The following is a 25178-nucleotide window of genomic DNA, read 5'->3' on the forward strand; positions in this document are numbered from 1 at the left end:
TCCAAGTGGGGCCTCACCAACGACCTATACAGGGGCATCAACATCTTCTTTCTTCTGCTGGTTTTGCCTCTTTATACAGCCCAGCATCCTTCTGGCAACAGCCACCACCTTGTCACACTGTTTTGTTTTTTTTCGCCATAGTTATTGCCACACTCATACCAATCTGGATAAGTCCAGGTCTAGACAAGGTTTCCTGATTTCAAATATCTGCTTCAGGGACCAGTTCCGAGGCTCATCATAGGCCAGTATCCATCTTATTCTCTTGAAATCTTTTTTTTAAGCATTTAAAGACAAGTTACTTCATGACTGGAGTTCTGAACCAATCGATCTACATAAAGTCTCTCCAATAAATAATGTGAGACGGTAAGAGTTGCACTAACTGTGGCCGAGGCAGAAGGTAAACAGCATTTACAAAGTCTCCTTTCTCCATTTCAACCCTTTTCCTCGTTAAGTGAATATTCTCTCCTTAGCCTTCCTGAATAAAAAATGTGGCAAATAGCTCAAGTATGTTTCAAAGAAGATTATCACTTACAGTCTTAGTTAGAGGTGCTGAGAGACTGCTTAACAGTGCTTTAGGTCAGTGGTTCCCAACCCTGTCCAGGAGGACCACCAGCCAGTCAGGTTTTCAGGATAAAGACCATATGGCCCATCCATACCATCATTTATTCCTTCCTCTCACTTTGAGATCCTATGTACTTGTCCCAAGCTTTCTTGAATTCAGATACAATTTTCATCGCCACCACATCCACTAGGTCATTCCATGAATTCACCACCCTTTCCATGAAGAAGTATTTCCTCAAGTTACTCCTGTCCCCTTTCACCTTGTTTGGTTTGGTTTTATTTATAATCTGCCTTTTACATCAACACATTTATAAAAATACACAAACATTACAATCATTTTATAAAAAAATTAACACCAAATTACATGACAAACATACATAAGAACATTAATCTCTCCAATCTTCCTATACTAAACAGATCAGCTCAATGAATATGCCATAAAACAATCACATTAGCCCAATAGTCATCCCATGCTGCCTCAAACCAGAGCTTCATTTCACTCACCTCCTGTGCATTTATGCAACAAAGATATTTAAATTTCTCTATCATATCGTCCCTCTCCTTTCTTCCAAAAAAATTCATATTGAGATCTTTAAGTCTGAACCATACCCTTTATGATGAAGACAACCGAGTGCATTTATGCCTCGTCTGATGTAACTTCAAGCCCATAACTGTTAGGTGTGCCGATACTGGATTACATGGATCCCTGGGTACCCAAGTGCCTTTACAGAATAGGCTCACTGCATAGCCCTGGGGTACCTAAGCGGAGGTGCTCACTTATAGAATTGCTCTCATAGTTACTAGGGAAATGTGTTAATTGCTCTAGATATTTGTGGCTAAAGGTGGAAGTTACCCCAATTTCATCAAAAGTTTGGTTACGGTGTAAATTGTGTCTTCATTTATCGGACCCCTGAAGAAGGCAAAGCATTGCTGAAACACAGCACGTGTACGGTCTGGGTCTCATTCCCTGTTCAAATGATGCAATTATTGTATAATTTTGACACAAACATTTTGGACCCCTTCCTGATTCTCCAGGAACCTGTGTTCTATATTTTTTTTGTGCTTTCGGATTCTTCATTTTTGTTGTGGAACATTGGTCCTTTTTTTGTATACTTTGTGTTTGAACATTGGGGCCCATCATTTTAAAGTTAATAACCATCTTATTGTACTATAAGCAACATGAATTCTTACTGCAATATTTGTTTTTCCCCAAAACATTCTCTTATCCTAAGATTTCCTATTCTCCCCACCCCCTAGACCTGCATAAAATTAAGCTCTTTTTTTTTTTCTCCTTTGTATAAATTACAGATGGCACCTTAGCTGTAATGAAGCAAATAAAATATACAAAATAAAAAGAATAGTTTCTGGAAAAATGTACCTAAAATAAAATCACTTGCAAAAACATGCATTTTCTAACTATTTGAACGATTAGAATCACAAAAATTCATTCTTATTTTGATTTTCATTCCATTGACGAATTAGGAAGAGAATTTCTGATCTGTGACTGTATGGATTGTGATTTTCTAGAGGTTCCAAGAATGGTCTCTAGTGATTGCCCGCTTTACCCCGTTGGAAGATTGGGACGTTTTACCGTTTAAGTGCAAACCAGCCTATGTTCTTTCCCAGAAGCGATCTGAGATCACGAAACAGGCGGGGCTGGCTGTTTATAAAAGCAAGGTCTTCCGAAAAGGCGGCTACCATTATTCCTTTGCCTGGGAACGATCTCTGATCGCCATCATCAGACCCCCGAGCAAACAAGTGTTCAGCACCATGGAGAGTTCTGCGCTGTTCTTCAAACTGCTCTGCGCCAGTCTGTTGCTCTCCTCCTTGTGCCGTGGACAGTCTTCAAGGGAACTGTCTTCAGAGGAATACAGAGAAAGGAAATCGCCCTCATCTGCCGAGAAAGAGCTGGTCAGTCACTTCATAGTACTGCACTGCACTGAGAAATACTCTAGCAAAGTAATAATGCGTGTGTTGTAAGCATTCAGAAGTTTCAGATGGTGATGACCGACAGCGTTTCTTGGGTTGGGTTAAATACTTTGAAAGTAGGCTGCCTTCATCAGCAACTAGATTGCAAAGCTAGTTTACCGCTATTTTTCGTTTTAGTTTTGGGAAATAGATTCAGATGGGTCTCCTTAGGTACTAACGAATGAATTTGGATAACCAAATGGCCAAGGGATTCACTAACCCAACCTACCAGAAGTTAGAACACTTAGAGGTGTATAAGATTACAGTTCACAAGCATAGCCTGGTCTTTTTATTGTTATTTTCATTGTCTGAATGTGTATTGTTTTATTATTTGTAATATTCACTGTAACCTACTTAGAAATATATGTCATAGGCAAGCTATATGTATTGCTCGTGTAAACAAAGATTAACTCAATTAAAGTCAGTCTTTTGCAGAGTTTGAATATAATAGGGAGTGCTAAAAAGTTCTCAGTCCAAGTAGAGAATGATGTGGATATGGTTCAATGATCTGAAACAAATGTCAAAAAAAAAATATAGGACTTTGTTTCTGCAAATTGGCACTTAACAAAATAACACTCCTTTCAGCTGGGCTCAGAATTTAGGAAGCTGGTTGGTTAGGCTGAGTACTTTTCTGCACCCCTGGGAGTGTTTTTGCTAGGAGTTGCAAATATTACATCTCAGTGTTTCAACTGACAAAATTTATCCTTGTATTAAATGCGATAGTCTACAATTCTTGGCTACAGTAGTTGTCTGGAAGATAGAAGGGTCTTGGTCTTTAGTTTTGACTATTCTAATTTTTCAGTATTTGTCTATTTTCAAGAGAAAATTAGCTGCTTCTGAAGTCTGCCCCTCTTGCAACTTGCCACTGGTGCTGGAGGAGTTCATTCACTATGTTGTTGGTTTGATATCCCCTTGCCCCTATTTCCCCAGGTGGAAGCTATGGAAGAACTCTTGGGTAAATTCCAAAACAAGTACCCAGGTTATCAGAAGAAAGCTGCCCAGATCCCTATGGTGAGTATTGTCAATAGCTTTTCTACCCAAATAGATGTGCATTATTATGGACAAAGTTTTTGCAAATTTCCCTATGTTAGTGGGCTCTTCTAGCAAATCCAACACTAGTATAACAACCTTCTTAGACTACTCCCTTAAACTAAACTGAAACTTAGCTTTGTATACCGGGTCTAGAGCCAGAAAGGAGCTCCACTCGGTTCACAGTAACTAAAAAAAAAAGGTAAGTCAGAAAATATTAATAGGACTGGTTTCTGAAAATAGTTTGTACAGATTTATGAAAATGTTGAAAAGGACCAGGACCCCTTAAAAGAGGAAGTTTGTTCCATAGTTGAGAAAATTTGAAAACCAAGGATGGATTGATATTCTTGACTCCTTTGATTCCTTTCACTGAAGGAAGGGAGAGTTTGTACAGAATATTGAGAAGAATCATAAAAATGAGCTTAGAATAAGGAAATAATCTGAAAGCTACAACCTATGACCATGAAAAATATTAAGACCAATCATTTGTAATGGATGGGGAAAAAATTACCCCACCTCCTTTTATCAAACTTTGTAAGGGTTTTTTTTATTGCAGACCACTGCAATAAAAGCTTCAATGCTCACAGAAATTCTATGAGCGTCGGAGCTTTCACCACAGCGGTCTGCGATATAAAGCCCTTCGCAACTTGATAAAAAGGGCCTTAATGTGCTTGGAAATGGGTTTTTAGTGTGGGCTGGTGGGGTGAAAGCTCCGATGTGTTTACCTCGCTGGCCTGCGCTAAAAACCTCTCGCGCTGTTTAAGGAGCCCCCGAGATAATAACTCTAGGGAAAGTCAAGATAAACCAGTCTTAGAAGCAATAAGCCCAAGAACTTTGCAAGCCTCATAATAAAATGCAAAAAGTAAGCAAAATTTTAGAAAGTTAAAAAAAAAAAATTGTGATTACCGCATTAAGAAGCCCTTATTGAAATAATCTCTCGCACTAAGGAATAATCCGATAACTTTAATTATTTGTTTAATACGATTAAATACAACTAATGGGGATGACTTGTTTTGATGACATTTGGGAGAAATATGAGTGCTCTGCAGAAATTGCAGTTTCATTAGAGTTAAACGTCCTGAGCAGAGACAAAAATTGTTCATTATATCTTGTATACTATATTGGCTAAATTTTATTTAAATATTAAGTGAAAATCTAATGGAAGCCATGGGACCTTAGATCTGAAGTCATCCAAGAAAATAACTCTTTCCTTGTATTACTGCTTACAACCTTATGCTGGGTTTTACTACCCCGGTGACCTCCTTACCTCCCACCCCCACTAGAATACAGGGAGGAGGGATCCCAGGCCCTCCTGCCCCGACGCAGCCCCCCCACATCCAGCCTCCCCTGAATAGCCCCCCACCCGCTGACATGCAAGTCCCCCCGCCGACCCCACGACCCAACCCCCCCCCCGCTGTACCTAAAGAACGTTAGCCGGACAGACAGGTCCCAAGCCCGTCCATCTGGCAGGCCTGCCAACCTCAGAATGGCGGGCCTGATTGGCCCAAGCGCCTCAAGCCCCAGCCACAGGTGGGACCTGAGGCACCTGGGCCTATTCTGGTTGGCCAGGCGGCTCAGGCCCCACCTATGGGTGGGGCTTGAGGTATCTGGGCCAATCAGGCCCTAAGGCACACCATTCTGAAGATGGTGTGCCGGCCGGGCTTAGAACCCATCCATCTGGCCAATGTTTATCAGGTACGGGGGTGTGGGGGTGAGGTGGGTCTCATGGGTCAGTGGGTGGGGGGATGCCTCGGGGGATCTCTCCTGCCTGTATTTTAGTGGGGATGGGGGTTTGCCGGGGCAGAAGAGCTTGTACTTCCTCCTGCCCCGGTCGTATCGGGAGGGGTGGGGAGTTGCCAGGCAGGAGGGCCTGGGCTCCCTCTTGCCTGATCGGGGGGGGGGGGGTGATAGCAGGAGAGATTGGCTCTCTCTCCTGCCGCGATCGTTGCTTGGGGGAGGTGGATTCTGTAACTGGTATTCTTTTTGGCAGACACCGGTTACAGAATCCAGCTTTTAGGCTAAGAACTGTCTCCTCTTTCACCTTAAAGCTCTTGTGTTGGGCATTTGGGACGTAGGCTTTTTTTTGGTTGTTAGTGTAGACTTAGTGGGCATTTAAACAGCTGAACGTAGAGGCAGGCCATTATTTTAAAAAAACCTCCTTTTGGACTTTTTTTTTTTTGAGAATGGACATTTTCCCTGCTTCTACTTTCAGCATTTAGGGCCTAGGCCAAAAGGGGACTTAGATGTTTTTATTATACCCAGCCACAGGTTTCCAGAACAGGTTTGGGACCCTTTGTTTTATGGTTTCCAGCTGTTTAATTGATGGCGGTTTTGGTTTTTTTTTGCTCTCAGTCATGTGAACTGTTGTGTTTTTATTTGTTTCAGTGTGATATTGGGGAGAGGTGTGCTGTGAAACAGGGGCCCAGGATTGGCAAACTCTGTGACTGCTCTCGAGGAGCCATTTGCAACACTTTCCTGCTCAAATGCATCTGAGGCTAGCGACTCGCTACGGAACCCCTTTGCTGCTTCAAGATAATAATTGGATTCAGGGAGGGGAGTTATCAACGTGAGTTATTGTTAAGCCAGGTTATTTTATGCAATGCGATCCTTGCTAAAACAGCCCCATCTGCGGTAAAATAACCTGACTTACCTGTAGCTCACGTTGATAACTTCCATCCTAAGTCTTTCGTTAAATACTTGAGAAACATGCCCAGATTTAAATAAATGTCTAATTGAAACTGACTATCTCAAAACCTCTTTGGACTCCGGAACGTCTACTGGAAGCAATTAATAGGCCTCTGAGATTTCCTTATATATTGCTTACATTTTTAATGCCCTAAAAAATACTCCATAATTCTTCTTGCTTTTGCATTTTCAATAAACTATTGTGCTTTGACGCTTTAATATTTTATTTGAGGCAGTGTAATTTTATTCTTTTTATGAGTCCTGTTTTCTGGAAGCTGTCCATGCAGTTTAAGAGAAATAAAATACTTAAAAAAGCACATGTCAAAAATATTTATATACTTTATCTATCATTACAGTACAATATGGGTCAAGAGAAATCAACGCACAGAAACGAGACATAATACAGAAAATTACTTGATGTGATATTTATGCTGATTTACAATCTTAAGAACTGTCACTCCTCTATCTAGTCCTTGAAAAGCAAAAGGCAAATTCAACAGAAGGGAAATGGATGTAATTCAACCGAGGAAAAGATAGAACTCAGTCAAAAGCCACACCCAGAGCACAGGACCAAATCAAAGTCAGGCATTTGCAGGAACTTGCACAGAACCTTGTTTTCTTTTTTTTTATCAAGGAAAAGAGGGTAGTCAAAGAAAGCATGCACTACCACCAAGAGCCTGGAATTCCTGATGCCTTTGAAGAAATTATTTATGGTTGATTTGTATGTTACAGCATCAGAAGTATCCATACCTGCTACCTCATAAATCAAAAATAGTTTTATAACCGATTTGTTATTAGATTCAAATATAAAAAGAAAAAAAGTATTATCTTGATTGGACTCTTTTTCTAAAGAGCAGCCCAGACCTATCTGTTGTACTAGTCAAAGAGTCATCACCCTTTCTACCCACTTAAAGGCAGCTAGCAAACCTTTGGCAAGGATCTCAAACAAAAATCTCTTGAACAAATCCATTGGAGAAATCATAGATAACTGAGGAAAGTTCAGTACTCAAATTAAATATCTTGTTCCATTTTCCAATATTTCAAGTTTAAGGTGCAAAGAGGACAAAGTTGGTAGCACGCATTCGAGCACCTTGAGACTCTAGTGCGCCGATCTTTCTTGCTAGCTTTGGAGGACATCCATCCATCTCAGAAATTGCTCATACATTCTAGAAGGGTCGCGTACAGATTCTACATGGCTGCTCACAAAACTACTTGCAAATCCGGAAAATTGTTGGGTTTTAGAACTTGTTGCTCACATGAGGAAAAAAAAAAATCTGCATGTACCTGGCCAATCCTTAGAGGGAGTATTATCTCCATCGAGAAACAAAAACAGCAACCCAAGTCTCCACAGAAAACAAAGGCCGAACCGAACAAAACAAAAGCTGTGGAAACAAACAGTGTTCAAAATCTTCATTTTATTTCTTCAAAAAGACTAACCCCCTCTTTTACTAAGGCACGCTGGCCAATTTAGCGTGCGCCTTAGTAAAAGGTCCCCTAAAAACTGTCCACTTTGATATGAAAAGCACCCAACACGGGCTGTGTTTCGGTAAAACATATTCGTCAGGGGTCCAAAGACATTAACATAAACTCACAATAAATAAGTAACAAAAGCATAATTAAATGAATATTGGAGAATGTGTGACAAGTAAAATAAATGGGAGAATTTTAAAGAGTGTGATAGGACAAAGGAAAACTATATCCCCAATTAGAGAACCAAGCACACCATAAAGTGTCGGCGAGCTTTCACCAAAACAAAGAAAAACAATTTGTGGTTCATTTCACTGGCAGTAAACCATTCTCAGAAAAACATAACCCTGGTTCACAGTCCTGCCACGGCTCTTTTAGGCAGCAACCACCTTTGCAGTGTTTGCGGCTTGTCACACTCCCACCCCCCTCCCCCAATGCTGTCACAAACAAAACTAAGAAGGAGTTCAAAAAGGGGAATCCAAAGCCAACAACAGGAAAGGTTCAATTATATAACTCTCATCTTCACCTCAGGAGAGACCAGCCTCCTCCATATCGCCCGGTTGGGTCCATGCCATTAAACAGCTCCTCCCCATGTGAGTTTGTCTTTTCCAACTCCATAGGTTTCCACCCCAGGATTAGCCCACCCCTGTTTCTTCCTCATTGGCCCACCGAAACCTCAATCCCTATTCCCTGGGTCATACCTTCCCCTCAGTGACAGTCCTAGGTCTAGGGCTACTTTCCCCCTGGTGCATCCTCAACCCGTGATAAAATATTTGCATTCATGTGCTCTTTACCTGCACAATGTTCTACCCCATAGGATAAGGACTGCAGGACCAGATACTGTCGTGTCAGTTTCTCATCATATTTACCAATTAGCCACAGGTCCGTTACTATACAACATCACACTTATGATAGAAAAATGATATATGTTCAGTATCTCTTATACCTGCATAAAAGAGCTGCAGGAAAATCTGGGAACCATCATAGCGACATCTTAAATCACCACCACCAATACAACTTATCCATAAAGTCCACGGGACTATTAAACTTATCCGTCAGGTGGGCAACTTCCTTAGCCTGAAGAGTTCGCAAGGTCCTGTGGTGACCCATCAAAAGCGCAACAGATATTAGCGTGCTGACAAAGCCACACTGACAATTGCACACAGGGATGAATGCGTACCACTGCCTGAAGCCATTCTGATCTTTCCTGTTAGCACAGTGAGGAGGGATGCGAGGGGGAACCCCTCACTACACTGAGAAATACTTGCACTCATGTTCAGGGGTGTGTGTGTGGGGGGAACCTCCCCCCATACATCGAAAAATCCCACTCTCCTCCCAAACACCGCTCTTCCACTCTGAGGGGCGGTGTGGGAGGAACCCTCCCCACACACACACCCGCCCTCTCAACGTGCTGGCTTCAGGAACAGCGCTAACAGGAACGGTCAGAGCGGCTTCAGGTGGCAGCGCACTCAATCGGTGTACCATTCCCGCAACGTCCTCGCGCTATCTAATAATTCAAAATTCCTCCTCCCTGATTGTGAAGATTAAAAACCCTCTGTTCACCCTCACCACTCTTCGACTCAGACTGAGTTTCTATTTACTTCCTCAGATTGAGAAGGGAGTCAGGATGAAAAGTTATTAATGGAGAACAGCAAGAGGACAATTTCCTCGTTACGTCCCTGTGAGTTTTGTCGTTGTCCCTGTCCCCCGCCCCATTCCTGGAAGCTCCTTCCTCATCTGCACAAGCCTCAAACACTTTAAAATCATAAGTGTTCAAGGCTTATGCGGTTTAGGCAGAGCTTACTGGAATGGGACAGGGACGGAACGGGGAAATTGAGTTCCTGCGGGGACAGGGAAAAAAATTTATCCCCATGTCATTCTCTAGTTCTTCCTGTATTTCTGAAGATTGTAATTCATCTCTTATGGGCATGTATTCACTTAAAAAAAAAAAAAATCAGTAGAAATTATATCTTAATCCCCCAAAAGGAGCAAATGTTCACTTGAATGATATCAATTTCTTTTTTGATACAGCACTTCCAGCGGTGTTAGAACCAAGGCTGGGGCTGGACACTAGGAATCTTCGTGTGTAACTAAGGAATTTTCCCCCTGTGAAAGAGTAAGAGTTTATCTTCTGTTAATGCTACCATTTCACCTCCATACAGCAGGGGCTGCCAGCCCGGGACTGAGCTGACTACATGTCCCAGACTGCACTGCTGAGCTACCTTAACAAGGGAACCCTGCTGAGCCAGGGGGTAGAGTTCAGCAGGGAGAATCATTGGGGAGAGGTCCCCATGAGAGAGAAAAATCTCTGAGGAAGGAAGGAGTCCTGGGGAGGAAGAGATTTCCCCTTTCCTAGCTGTAGGCTGAGGGAGCCTTGGAAAGGTTTGGGACATGTGCAAGAACCTCCAGGGTCAACAGGTCTCTACTGAAGCAGGGCAAGCCAAGCCCATAAGGAAAATAAATGTGGACGTAACTTAAGGTTATGAAACTAAGCAATTGTGTCTGAGGAAACAGCACCTTTGTACAGTGGCTGTTTGTGCTCTTTTGAATGCATGTGGGCAGTGCTTTGGGTGAATTTGGGCTGGACTCTGCCACATTCCCTTCCTTCAAAATACCAAATCTGGTTAATATAGTTTACTGCATTTGGATTTGGCTCACACCTTGTTCAGTAGTAGTTCAAGGTGCATTACATTTAGGTATTTCCCTGTCCCAGAGGGCTTACAATCTAGTTTTGCACCCGAGGCAATGCAGGATTAAGTGACTTGCCCAAGATCACAAAGAGCTGCAGTTGGATTTAAACCCGGCTTCCCTAGCTGTCAGCCCTTGCTCTAAATGCTAAATTATTCCTTTACTCTATAGGGATCAAAGTGCCATTGACCCTGCAAGCCAGCACTATATCAGTTTTCTTATTACATATAAAGTAGGGGTGGGTACTTAGACCCCGATTCTATAAAGTTCACCTAAAGTTAGGTGCCTTGTCTAGCCAATGTAGGTGCCTCAGTTAATTGCTTAAGACGTAACCAGCACCGATAATGTACAATTAGCACCTCATAACTGGATGGAAATTGCGCTTAATTGGATTGTAGGCTTCTAACTTGGGGCTAGATTCACTAAACAAACCGATCGTATACCGATCGGTTTGCGAGCCCTTAGCGACCAAATTTCCCTCCTGCACTATTCACTAAAGGCAGTAGCGATCCGATCCCGATAGGCGCCTGCTACGTTGACGTAAGCATCTACTCTAAGACACCTATTTCAAAGTAGGTGTGGTTAAGGGGTCAGATCATGGGCACGTTATAGATGTAGGCGTTGGTATTTAGGCCAAGGAAACCCTGGCATAATTAGGATGTCTATCAATGCTTAGGTGGGGATTAGGCAAGATTCTGTAAAGTGCACCTAACTTTATATAGAACCCGCATGGCGCTGTACTAGTCGGTGCCTAATTTTTAAGCGCCGTTTATAGAATCGGGCCATTAGTGTATAATTAATTCATAATTTGTTAAAATTGTAACTATGATTAAACTCTGACCTAAACTTTTTACCTCCTGTTCAGCATTGCTTGCCTAGCCCAGAGTCCAGCATCACTTCTCCCACCTCCCCATGTTTAACTCGACAGGCCTAGCTCTATATAGTTTCAAGTTTATTAAATTTAATAGACTGCTTATCAAATATCTAAGCGCTATACTGTACATGATTACAAAACTAATATTAAAAGGAAATTACAATAACCAAGACAAACTAACACAAAAATAGGGAGAAAGGGAGAGAAATACAATAGTCGATAGGAAAGAGAGACATCAAAAGGGATACAACATTAGGGAAGGCGTTAAAATCCTGCAAGATAGTAGAGGCATAAAACAGTATTAGCAGCCTAATGCATCTCTGAAATGAAATGTTTTTAAGTTTGATTTAAATTTTGTAAGAGAGATCTTCCCAAAGGTACTTGGGTATATTGCTCCACAACGAAGGGGCAGTGACAGCAAAAATTGATTTTCTGGTCGTATCGTATATTATGGGCCTGTTTTACAAAGCCGCGCTAGCGGCCCCGAAGCCCATAGAGATTTAAAGGGCTTCGGGGCTGTTGCCGCACGGCTTTGTTAAACAGGCCCTATGTGTTGCGGTGACGGAATTTAATAGATTTTGATTTGAGTGTAGTGATCGTGTCAGTCACGCCCACACTTTTTGGGCTTGTGAGCTACTTTTAAAATGACCAAGTCAAAATGATCTCCCAACAATTAAATTTAAAAAACACAAAGCACACTGTACTCAGAGAAAATGTTACTTGTAATTTATATTTGGGGGGTTTCAAAGGGGTCAAGGCAGATGACTTTAAAATCTGCAATGTCACCTCAGTTAACAACTATACAAAAAAAGACAAATATACCCCCTCCCTTTTTACTAAAGCACGATAGCGGTTTTTAGCGCAGGGAGCTGTGCTGAATGCCTCGTGCTGCTCTCGACGCTCAGGCTCCCTGCGCTAAAACCCACTATTGCAGTTTAGTAAAAGGGGGCCATAGTGCAAAATATAGACAGCAGATATAAATTCTCAAAACGGACACATTTTGATCACTAAATTGAAAATAAAATCGTTTTTCCTACCTTTGTTGCCTGGTGATTTCATGAGTCTCTGGTTGCACTTCCTTCTGACTGTGCATCCAATCTTTCTTTCTTCCTCCTGTATGCTTCCTCTCCTCCAGATCTCATCCCAACCAACATCTCTCTGTCCCTTCATGAGTCCAACTTTTTTTTCTCTTTCCCTGCCCCCCCCCCCCGAGCCGCCACTGCCGCAGCCTATTTCTCCGTGCTTCCCCAACATGCAAAAGCCAGCCCCGTGCAGCCATTACACAAACGCTCCCCCCACCCCCTTCCTGATGTCAATTCTGACGTCTGAAAGGAAGTTCCGGGCCAGCCAAGCAGCGATTGGCTGGTCAAGAACTTCCTCTTTGATGTCAGAAATGACATTGGGTGGGAACGCTTGTGTAGTGGCTGCATGGGCCTGGCTTTTGCGCGTTGGCGAAGCAGGAAGAATGCAAAGGCAATGTGAGTATCGCGGAGCCCGGGATGGGCTCCGCGATCGACTCGCATTGCCTTTGCGATCTACTGGTCACCCCTGGTGTAGGTGTATATGGAGTAAGATATCTATTGATGAATCCCGGGGTCGCTGGCAGGCAGCAATTCCTACAAACTGTCTGCAGCTGACTTGGAAACATGCCCCCTGCTGTGTCCTGCCCCGCCGCACCAAAATTTCCTATTTTGCATTCACGTTTTTAACTGCACATTCAATTTTGCAATTGTCGCCCACGCCTAATAAAATAGGAACAAAAGAAGAAAAAAAAAGCCACCCCTAAACTCTATTGTCATAAGCTGCGACCGTGTTTTCCCATCATACCCACACACTGGCCTGTGAAAAAGCCTTGGAATTATAGAATAGTACAGCTGGATCCCCAAAGACCCAGCTGAGGACAGAGGCACCATGAGCTGAGCTTATGTGCTAATGCTCCAAACTCTTTTTCCTTTTAAAAGCAAGTCATTTCAGTTCTGTGGTCTCCCTACGCTCTTTCTTTGAACCCAAAAAGGAAACGGAGACGGGCAACCAGTGGTGCCCAAAATCTATTACATTCAAGACTCAATATACGCACTACCTTCTTTGAACCCCTTGTACTGCATATTTAGAGATATTTTAAAGATAATTCTCTAAAGGAATATTTCACAGATCACCAGATTCCCACCGGCATAATTGGACCAGTCTAATTCGTATATATGAGTTTCTAGAGCTTGCCTATCCCCTAAATGTGAGCAGAAATAATTTTGCAGGGTCTTAGACATCCCATGTGGCCCATTGTATCTGTTGCAGGAGGGAAGAAAAGCCATTACAGTGCTTTTTCAAACTGCTGTAATTATTTTCATGCAGCTGAATTCTACAAAATCCCCTGTGTTGAAATATGTTTCTAAGACAAATGTGCTCAATTCAGGAAAGGTCTGAGCGAGGCTGGGTTAAAGGCGTGGGAAGAGAGCAAATTTAAGATCAGAATCACTGCAGCTAAGTGCCATCTCGCAAGAAAACAGCACAAGGTTAGGAGGGGTTTTATTTTGGCTACTAAATTGTTCATCTAATTTGGAAAAAACAGTACCGATTAAAAACACGTCCATAAATCTTATCTGCCTCTGAATTATTTCCCATTAAAAGAACCTGTCAGTGGAATATTACCTCGCGTATAACAGATTGAAATTTTACTTAGTTCTCAGGCTTTCATTATTTGTTAAAATTAGCTGCCACGGATCCAACACTCTTCTAGCCTTGGGAACAGTCTGAATTATAAACACTAGGGCATAGACCTTTGGTTTCAGCTTTGCTTGGCAAATACTTCATGCCTTTATTTAATAATATTCACACTGAATACTATATTTGAAAAGATCAATCCTAAAGGCTCTGTTTAAACATAACATAACTTTAGTCTTCTATACCGCCAGTCAGACGATTTCTAGGCGGTTTACACCAAAGAGAGCTGGATAATCAGCTAAATAGCAAAAGTACAACATATTTCTTTAGAATAGTCAGAGCAGAATTATTGTTTTTAATATAACTTCTATTTAGGAAATGAATTTATCAAACAATACAGTCTTATTTCTTTCCGAAAGGCGCCGTAAGACATCCAGAAGATCGATAACGGATATAGATACAGATGATTCTTTTCAGGTAAATAAGTATTTGATAAGTTCATCTCTACCAGTCTGAAGATGTACATCGGGAGGGGAGGGGGAATTCTCTACAGGTCGCTCAAAGTTAGGTACCAGGATGATGGCACTAAGGCAGGCTGGCGAGGGCTTTAAACTAGATGTGATGGGGAAGGGTGATCAAAGACCCCAGGCGAGTATAAGCAGGTGAGTAATCACCGAAGACCTCTACATGGATGGTAAAAGGGGGCAATGGCTGGAAAGCAGTATACAGTACACTTCTCCCTCAATATTCGTGGGGGTTAGGGGCAGAGCAGCCTGAGAATATTGAAAATTTGCAAACATTTGAGCCAGCTCTGACCCCCCCCCCCCCGCCTTCCCAGACCTTACCTGGTCTAGCGGGCTTTCTTCCTATGCTTTGAAAAGGTGACGATGAAAGCTAGAAGGATGCTAGGGTGCATAGGAAGAGATATGGCCAGTAGGAAAAAAGAGGTATTGATGCCCTCATTTAGACTATTGTGTACAATTCTGGAGATCGCACCTTCAAAAAGATATAAAAAGGATAGAGTCTGTTCAGAGGAAGGCTATTAAAATGGTGTGTGGTCATTGTCATAAGGTGTATGGGGACAGATTTAAAGATCTCAATGTGGAAAGGCGGGAAAGGGGAGATATAGAGATGTTTAAATATCTACATGGGATAAATGCAGATGAGTCAAGTCTCTCATTTGAAAGGAAGCTCTGGAATTAGAGGGCATAGGATGAAGTTAAGAGGTGATAGGCTTAGGAGTAATCTAAGGAAATATGTTTTTACAGAAAGGGTGGTAGATGTGTGGAGCAATCTTCCGGAAAAGGTGGTAGAGGCAGAGACTGTCTTAATTCAAGAAAGCCCAGGATGGTCACACGGAATCTTAGAGCAGGGGTGTCCAATGTCGGTCCTCGAGGGCCGCAGTCCAGTCGGGTTTTCAAGATTTCCCCAATGAATATTCATGAGATCTATTTGCATGCACTGCTTTCATTGTATGCTAATAGATCTCATGCATATTCATTGGGGAAATCCTGAAAACCCGACTGGATTGCGGCCCTCGAGGACCGACATTGGACACCCCTGTCTTAGAGAGAGGAAGAGATAATGGTTACTGCAGATGGGCAGACTGGATGGGTCATTTGGCCTTTATCTACCATCATGTTTCTATGACATCACAATGCAGGTGTAAAGAGCCTTAGCCAATAGGAAGATGAGGAGATGGTGGATGCTGCGGAAGGTCAGACTGGATGGACCATTTGGCCTTTATCTGCCATCATGTTCCTGTATTTCTGTACTCATAGGAATTCTATGAGCGTTGGAGCTTTTACTGCAGTGCCCAGCGATAAAAATCCATAATGTGGTTTGATAAAAGGGGGCCTTTCTGAAGAAGGGTTACCTTTAAAAGCTAATAAAAAACGAATTTAGCTAGTTCAATAAAAAGGTATCACTATTTCATTAATGTTTATTTCTATATATTACCTCCTGAAACAAGAAACCATACTTCATTCAATGACATATAGGACAGTTGAGTATCATCATAAGACTACTGTATGCTCCATTAGATTTGAAAACTTATTTTAAATCCACGGGGCTGCTTTATTAATTCAGTAGCACATAAGGGAGTGAAAATATATATGGATCCACACATCTAAGAATTTCTCAGTTCAAAAGAATGAATTGGTTTCACAGTTTTAATTAATACCCCTCTATTGGATTAACTTGATATTTGTGACTGAGTTTTGGGAGTAATAGTTACCTCACCGAGTCGGTTTAGAGTCTGAAAACCAGTCACAGTATTAACCATTCCCTTCACAATACCACAATAGCGGTTTTTAGTGCAGGTTCAGCGCTGCTCCTGCCACTCACCCACCTCTTATGAATGCATAGCGCGGGAAGTAGCGCCAGCAGTGGCGGTAACTGCTCCGACGCTCGTAGGAATTCTACGAGCGTCTAAGCGGTTACTGCCGGTGCTAAAACCCGCGCCATGCGTTCGTGAAAGAGGGGGGTCCTAGAGTTCCTACGAGTGTTGGGAGCAGCGCAGAGTGTTCAGCACGCTGGCCTGCACTACAAACCGCTATCATGGTTTTGTAAAAGTGGGGGATGGGGGAATTAGTTCAGTAAAAATGACATTTTCTACATCATGTTTGTTGACTTTTATGGCTAATGTTTGTTGACTTATGGCTAATGTATTATGAAATTCATAAAGTTGGAGATCATTGCTCTGGAGCTAAAATAAATTTCTGCTATCCCTAGACTGGTGCTTTTAAGCATTTTATAAATGATGTGGAAAAAGGGAACCATGAGCGAGGTTATCAGATTTGCAGATGACATCATATTATTCAAAGTTGTTAAATCACAAGTAGAGTCTGAAAAATTGCAGGCCTTCCTCTCTGCCGGGTCCTGTCTACTTCCTGTTTCCATGAAGGCAGGACCCGACAGAGAAGGCCCAAAGCCCAAATTGTGAATGCTGCTCCTGCCTGAAGAAGTTCATGATGCCAGGCCTTGGGTGACAGGAGGATAGGGAGGGGGGAGAGAATTTCTGCACCCAACTGGAGGGAGAAAGAGAGGGAGAAGGAAGATGAGGGAGGGAATGAAAGGAGATGCCAGGGCATGAAGGGAAGAAGGAAAGTATGCCAGGGCATCCAGATGGCAAATGAAATTTAAAGTGGCCAAGTGAAAAGTCATGCACATAGGGAAGAATTACCCAAATTATAACTGCATGATGCTAGGACCCAAATAGGAGTCACCGCCCAAGAAAAGATCTAGGCGTGATCAAGGACAATATGTTGACGTCTTCTGCTCAGTGAGTAGCAGCAGCTTAATACAATTGGGTCCTTTTAAGGTGCACTAATCAATTTAGCGCATGCTAAAGATTAGCACGCACTATCCCCCTCTTCTATGAAACTGCGCTAGCAGTTTCTAGCACGGGGAGCCGCGCTGAATGGCCCACACTGCTCCCAACGCTCATAGGAACTCAATGAACATTGGGAGCAGCGCAGACCATTCAGCACAGCTCTCTGTGCGCTCTCTGCGCTGAATACCGCTGGTGCCGTTTTGTAGAAGAGGGGGTAAATGCTAAGGCACGCATTTTATCCTATGAGCTTCTTAACATTTAGCGAGCACTAATAAAAGGATCCCAATGTTAGGAAAAAATATATAGTAGTAATGTAAAGCAGAAAGTTGCCTTGATTCTTTAGTCTTTCCGACTTAACATATAGGGTAATAGGGATACCGATATAATCATTAGCAACTAACTGCAAAAAAAAAGCTCTGAAGTTGACGTGGGAATCCCCCAATTCTCAAAGGGCCAGATTCTATATAGGATGCCGATATTGGTGTCCGCCTAAGAAGCGGCTGCCAAATGCTTGTCAATCATGCTTCAGTGTCCTATTCACATTGTCTACACTCCCAGACTCCTAAAATGTAGGCCAGCATTTTGTAGGCCAACATTTAAGGCTTCTGTCACATATCTACAGAGATGCGTACTGATGCTTAAGCTCGCCTAGGGCCACATCCTGGCAAAACCAAGCCCATGCCCTGCCTTGGGTGTGCTTAGACATAAGTACACATCTTCATAGATGCGCTATAGAGGCCTATAACATAGGTGTCCTGCCTCAGACATGGAAAAAAACAAAAAACAAAACATGCATCCTGATTGGCTGCCAGACTGCGGTAAGATGGCTACCGCTACCTGAAATCGGGATGTGCGTTTCGAGAATCAGGCCCAAAATGTAATGGCCATTATGGCCAACTCAAATTGAACATAAGACAAAATAAACCTAAAAAAACACTTCTCTTGAGTTAGTATCATGGAAACTCTCTCACTCCCTTGCATATGTCATCGCCCGCCTCAGGCAGCAGAATGCCCTGAGCTGCCCCTGGCCTTATGCGTTAGTGATGGGTGGCTGGTAACTGATTAAGAGTCTATTAATTTTTTCTTGTTCAGTTGGCAAGGTAGCCTGAAGGGTAACCCTTGAAGCATTCTTCTCCTGAGAGAATTCAAAAAAGTTAATCAAGTTTATAAATTCTGAATTGGCATCCTTCATTAAACCATCGCCAGCTATCCCAGATTGAGGTACAAAAAATAATGTTCACAAATGTTCATTATCTTCCACATTTTCAAACAGCAATATCTCCTTCAAGCATCTATGAAACAATATCTCTGGAGACAGGAAATGGCAAATAAGAAAATAAGATAAGATATGTAATGTTCTCTAGACTGTGCATCCAATCTTTCCTTCTTCCTCCTGCATGCTTCCTCTCCTCCAGATCTCATTCCATTCCCCAACCAACATCTTTCTGTCCCTCCATGAGTTCAACTTCTTCCTCTCTCCCTCCCTGCCACACTCCATTCCCTTCCCCAACTTTTTCTTCCTCTCTTCCTTCCCCTCCCCTTTCTTTCTCTCTTCCTGCCCCCCTTCTGTCTGTCTTTCTCCCTCTCTCCCTGCCCCTCCCCTTTCTTTCTTTCTTTCTCCCTGCCCCTCCTCTTTCTTTCTTTCAGCTAAATTTCGCCCCCATCGCATACATCTATGGATTTCTGCACCCAGGTATTAATGCATGCATGGAATCCCCTTCTAGTAGAGTTGGTGACGGAATTCAAAAACACATGGGATAAACACAGAAGATCCATACATGGAAAGAGGGAGGAGCCCAAATAGAGCTTAAATGACCTTCAGACATTAAAACAAGGCATAAAGGAGTGTAACCTGCACAGGACAGCAGGGACAACTCCGGCTTTTTTGCTGGGCAGACTGTAAAGACTATATAGGTCTTTATCTGCCAACATTTACTATGTTACTATGTCAGCCTTCCTGAAGACCCTCGCATGCAATCCCTGGCTACTTTAGAAGAGAACGGAATTACTTGTGACCAAGGATTAAAGTCTGAATTACAGCAAGTTCTGAATAAGTAATGAGGATATTTCGCAAGATTATATTCAAGTTCGAGAACAATCTGTTCTACAAAGTATAAACCTTTTGTGAAAAGTTTCAATTTAAATTGAAGGCTACAGAAGTGTGGTTTGTTTTTTTTCTGGAAAATGATAAAATGATAAGTTGGTCTGCAGGCATGGGTATTAAATTCCACCAAGCAGAATGATTAATAACAGAACTAAAATGTAAACCAGTCTTTTGTACTTAAAAGATCAGATGAAATGAGTGTCTCAAAATATTGATAAAATATGTATTTAAGGCATGTGGACTGAAGCTGAATCCCTGTGGACCAATTAGAAAGATTCTCAGGCATCCTGAACCTCATTTTGAATTCTTCAGTGAGCAAATTGCTTTTTCGGAGATATGATTTTTCAACATTTTCTCTTTGTGCCTTCATAGAGGAAAGTTCTGAAATCCCTCAGAACTGGGGCTCTGAATGCACTCAGTGCAGCTGAGCTCAAGTTTCCTAAAAATCATTACAGATAAATAGAAATAAAACAAAGAAAATAAAGTGAAACCTTTTTATTGGATTAACAATGCATTTTTTGATTAGCTTTCAAAAGGTAACCCTTCTTCATAAGAATTGCCATACTGGGACAGGCTGAAGGTCCATCAAGCCCAGAATCCTGTTTCCAACAGTGGCCAACCCAGGTCCCAAGTACCTGACAGAAGCCCAAATAGTAGCAACATTCCTGAGCTGAGATTGTGATGTCATAAAGCCTCATTTCACCAATGCCTAAGAGCCAAACTCTTCAGTGATGTCACAATGGCTGGATTGTCCTATAGTTGACTCCACATAAGAACTGGGACAGATCAAAGGTCCATCAAGCCCAGTATCCTGTTTCCAACAGTGGCCAACCCAGGTCCCAAGTACCTGACAGAAGCCCAAATAGTAGCAACATTCCTGAGCTGCAATTGTGATGTCATAAAGCCTCATTTCACCAATGCCTAAGAGCCAAACTCTTCAGTGATGTCACAAAGGCTGGACTGTCCTATAGTTGACTCCACTTAACTGGGACAGATCAAAGGTCCATCAAGCCCAGTATCCTGTTTCCAACAGTGGCCAACCCAAGTCCCAAGTACCTGACAGAAACCTAAATAGTAGCAACATTGCAAAGCTGAGATTGTGATATCATAAAACCCCATTCCACCAGTGCCTAAGAGCCATCAGTGATGTCACAATGGCTTAATTTTCCTATACTTGACTGTACTGGAATAGACCAAAGGTCCATCAAGTCCAGTATCTTGTTTGCAACAGTGGCCAACCCAGGTCCCAAGCACCTAGCTAGATCCTAAGTAATAAAACAGATTTTATGCTGCTTATCCTAGGAATAAGCAGTGGATTTCCCCAAACCATCTCAGTAATGGCCTATAGACTTCTCCCCTCCACGTGCGTGCCCCCTTGACTTCCCCATACCTCTAGTAGAAGAAATTGTTTGCGGCGGTCAACAACGTGCTCTTTGCAACCCTGTAGGCTCTCCCACTGATGTCACTTCCAGGTGCCATAGAATGTTTGACGCAATGGTCTGGTTGAATAGCTTGAGAGGGAGTAGGAACCTTGATAAAGCCCTTTGAATCGCAAGGGCAAAACATGTTGGTGAATGGTGAATTTACCCCCCCCCCCCCGAATAGTGTCTTGCAAAAGCTAAGTACTTTTAGCATATATTTGATTGAGTACATCAAATTAATTCTTAAAAAGGTTTAAAATAATGCATACTGGATCCAATGACGAGTGGGAGCATAAAGCCCAGCACAATGAGATAGTTTGAGTGCGTGGAGGCCCGCTGAGGACCAGTGAAAATAAAAATAATGACAAAATAATTTGAATGAAGTACGGCAAAACTGTGGGATAACATCTTGCAGTTTATTTCACTTCCAGGTGCCAAGCATTGGAAGTGATGTCAGAGGGAGAGCCGACAGGATCGTGAACTAGAGCAGTGGTCTCCAACTCAAACCCTTTGCAGGGCCACATTTTGGATTTGTCGGCACTTGGAGGGCCTAAGAAAAAATAATGTCTTATTAAAGAAATGACAATTTTGCATGAGGTAAAAACTATAGTTTCTAAATCTTTCCTTTTGGTAAGTCTTAATAATAATATTGTCATTTGTAGCTAAAGAGACATGATTAAGAACCTTATTTTACTTTCGTGATTATCAATGACCTGGAAAAGGAGGCAAAGTGCGAGGTTATAAAATTTGCAGACGATACTAAACTGTGCGGCAGAGTTAGGTCCAGGGAGGAGTGTGAGGACCTACAAAGGGACCTGGACAAACTGGAAGACTGGGCAAACAAATGGCAAATGCGCTTTAACGTGGAAAAATGCAAGGTCATGCATATAGGGAAAAAGAACCCATTGTTCAACTACAAATTGGGGGGGGCATTGTTGGGAGACAGCAGTCTTGAGAGAGACTTGGGTGTGATGGTGGATGAATCACTGAAGCCATCTGCACAGTGCGCAGCAGCCTCGAAAAAAGCCAACAGGATGCTGGGCATCATAAAGAGGGGCATAACAACCAGGACATGGGAAGTCATCATGCCATTGTATCGAGCGATGGTGCGTCCACATCTGGAATACTGCGTTCAATATTGGTCGCCGTACCTCAAGAAGGACATGGCAGTACTTGAGAGAGTCCAAAGGAGAGCAACGAAGCTGGTAAGAGGGCTGGAACACTGCCCATACGCTGAGAGGTTGGATAGGCTGGGGCTCTTCTCTCTGGAAAAAAGGAGGCTAAGGGGAGATATGATAGAGACCTTCAAGATCATGAGGGGCATAGAGAGGGTGGATAGGGACAGATTCTTCAGGCTGAAGGGGACAACAGGTACGAGGGGGCATTCGGAGAAACTGAAGGGAGATAGGTTCAAAACAAATGCAAGGAAGTTTTTTTTTCACGCAAAGGGTCGTGGACACTTGGAATGCGCTACCGGAGGAAGTGATCAGGCAGAGTACGGTACAGGGATTCAAACAGGGATTGGACGAATTCCTGAGGGATAAAGGGATCGTGGGATACTGAGGGAGGAGCTGGGATGTAACACAAGTATAGAAAGGTAACCAGGTAATAAGTATAGAAACCCAACCAGGTCGTGCATGCGCAAGACCAGAGGATTAGGACTTCGATGGGAAGATAGGACTTCAATGAGAAACCAAAGTGGCAAGGGAGCCCCTTCTGGTGATTCAGACAGGTCGTGACCTGTTTGGGCCGCCGCGGGAGCGGACTGCCGGGCAGGATGGACCTATGGTCTGACCCGGCAGAGGCACTGCTTATGTTCTTATGTTCTTATGATAAACATACCAAGGGCCTCAAAATAGTACCTGGCGGGCTGTGAATTTGAGACCACTGAACTTGAGGGAAGGGGAAGGGAAGGATGCACGCAGCAGGTGGGATCGGAGAAGGAGCAGGGAGGGTGGAGATGAGGGTTGGGGAAGGGCACCCTCGCTACACCTCTGCACGGGAGTTAGCCAAAAGTCTCTAGCACAATTTTAACTGTCTAACTCTTAGAATACAAGTCTTCACGCCAATATTTTAGGGCCTTACTTTAACCATGCTACCAAGAGCCTTCTCTTCTGAACAGGCTCTGCTTCACTCAGCCCTTAGTTAGGGAAAAAGTTCTCTCCCACTGAGCTCCCTAAGCTCAGGGAAGTCTCTTCCTTCTGGGACCTCTCCTCCCATGGGACCTCCCCGAATGAATTCCAAACTGAAACAGATATACTGCTCTCTGCCTGAGTCCCACCCCTGAGTCAGGCAGGACCTGTTGTGGCCAGTTAGCGCCATCTTCTAGAGAATAGCCTAACTGCCAGCTCAATGAACCAGTGCCCTCTGCTGCCCATTGGGAAGGGTATCATTCGTGAGGGAGAATCCCTGACTCCCTCACAGATACCTGTGTAGATTGATTCTAGTGTTTAGCATCTGACTTGTTTCTCCAATGTAAACTAAACTAAAACTAACTTTATATACTGGGTCTTCAACCAGAGGAAGCTTGACGCGGTTAATAATAAGTTAAAAAGTAAGCTAAAATACAAGAGGATTAATTTTCAAAATGTTTAGCAAATAGATAAGTTTTTAAAGATTTACGGAAAGATTGAAAAGAGCTAGAACACCTCAAAATTAAAGGAAGTTCATTCCATAATTTGGGAAATTTAAAAGCCAGAGAAAGGCTAAAATTCTTGACTCCTTGAGTTCCTTTCTTAGAAGGGAGGGAAAGTTTAAATCGTTGAGTGCCTCTCGCATATATGAAAATCTACAAATATCCCATAGAAGAGGAACAAAAATACCATATAAAAATTTGAAAATACAAAAACATTTAAACTGGATTCTGAGATAAACTGGGAGCCAATGGAGACTCGAAAGCAATAGTCACGTGGTCGAATTTACTTTTTCCATAAATCAACTTTGCAGCGGTATTCTGAATCAATTGCAGTCTTTTGGCATTGAATGGTATATAGCTCATTAGAAGAGCATGTTAGGATCCCTGTTTGCAGAATGTTTTTCCCATGTGGGAGCGTGTGTGATCCTTGGGACAGTTTGCAGCTTGGTATGTTGCAGGGACATGAGCTATTCTCTTCTTTCTGAGCTTCTGTTAAGAACATAAGAAGTTGCCTCCACTAGGTCAGACCAGAGGTCCATCGCGCCCAGCGGTCCACTCCCGCGGCGGCCCATTAGGTCTATGACCTGTGAAGTAGTTCCTGACCATTTTTATAACCTACCTCTACTTCTATCTGTACCCCTCAATCCCCTTAACCTTTAGGAACCTATCTAAACCTTCCTTGAGCCCCTGTACTGTGTTCTGGCCTATCACAACCTCCGGAAGCGCGTTCCATGTGTCCACCACCCTCTGGGAGTTTGCTTTTCACTAATTTTTGTTTCAGATTAGGTCAGCATAGACGGAGCTATTTCTTTCAGTAATTCCTCCTCCTGGAATAGTGGCTGTAGATCTTGTATAATTTCTCAGTTTTTCCAGCTCTGGATTATCGGTATATGTCATTACCATGGGGACTTTCTGATTTTCTTGACTTTGTACGAGGGGCCGCTGAAAAGTTCTCAGCCCAACCGAGAAGAGAATGATGTGGAGCCATAAAATTTACAAGTTCTTCCACAATTTTCTTGACACTTTTTGCTTTATTTCATATCATTGACATGAAGTGTCAAAAGAAGTGTGGAATAACTTGTAAGTTTCATGGCTCCACGTCACTCTTCTCGGTTGGGCTGAGAACTTTTCAGCAGGTCCTCGTATTGTGATGTCATAATGCCTCATTCCACCAATGCCTAAGAGCCAGCCTCATCGGTGATGTCATAATGGCTCGGTTTCCCTATACTTGTGCTCATTTGCTGGATGCATTTGCCTCATTGAAACAAAGTGTCAAGAAAAGTGTAGACTAACTTTCATGGCCCCACATCATTCTCTTCTTGGCTGGGCTGAGAACTTTTCAGTGGCTCCTTGTATAAGTCATGGGATGTCTTTTTGCTTATTTTGGAAGCGAGATAAAATTTGTATCATGGGATAAACATTGCAAGCCAGGAAGAAATCGGATTTGTGTATATGCTTCCACTGGAATTCCCCAGAAACTCAATCCTGCCTTTCAAGCATTCTGCAGTACAATGTTAGACAAATTCCACAAAGCTATTTGTCATTTCCTCCATGCTTCGTTGCTGTTAGTATTTGCTTCTATGATTATTTATTTTATTCATCGTGATTGGTGGAATTAGCTCTATGCTCCTGGTGCTATTGCTCGGGTATAAGCTAGCTCGACAGGGTGATGGATCAAGTCATTACAGAGCAGCTGAAGGCTTTTCTCGCCCCATCTTTATTTGTCTCTGGACTTCCTTATACTCCATTTTCTT

At 42.7% G+C, this 25178-nt stretch overlaps 1 protein-coding gene and 1 long non-coding RNA gene across 2 annotated transcripts in view; one reads left to right on the plus strand and one right to left on the minus strand.

The window, feature by feature from the left end:
* Positions 1 to 25178, minus strand: part of LOC117348284 — a 55480-nt gene that overhangs the window by 10005 nt on the left and 20297 nt on the right. The window lies entirely within an intron of this gene.
* On the plus strand, positions 2002 to 6496 carry LOC117348283 (cocaine- and amphetamine-regulated transcript protein-like). The gene is made up of 3 exons (XM_033920204.1): positions 2002 to 2472; positions 3460 to 3540; positions 5944 to 6496. Exons 1-3 carry the CDS (start codon positions 2332 to 2334, stop codon positions 6049 to 6051), a joined length of 330 nt encoding a protein of 109 aa, XP_033776095.1. The 5' UTR covers positions 2002 to 2331; the 3' UTR covers positions 6052 to 6496.

Source organism: Geotrypetes seraphini, chromosome 14 (assembly GCF_902459505.1).
Source record: "Geotrypetes seraphini chromosome 14, aGeoSer1.1, whole genome shotgun sequence".
NCBI classification, from domain to species: Eukaryota; Metazoa; Chordata; class Amphibia; order Gymnophiona; family Dermophiidae; genus Geotrypetes; species Geotrypetes seraphini.

Excerpts from the sequence above, each read along its gene's own strand:
- LOC117348283 (XM_033920204.1), top strand. The coding sequence starts at position 2,332 with ATGGAGAGTTCTGCGCTGTTCTTCAAACTGCTCTGCGCCAGTCTGTTG. Across the intron at positions 2,473-3,459 it reads CATCTGCCGAGAAAGAGCTG|GTGGAAGCTATGGAAGAACT; the intron begins GTCAGTCACTTC and ends CTATTTCCCCAG. Across the intron at positions 3,541-5,943 it reads AAGCTGCCCAGATCCCTATG|TGTGATATTGGGGAGAGGTG; the intron begins GTGAGTATTGTC and ends TATTTGTTTCAG.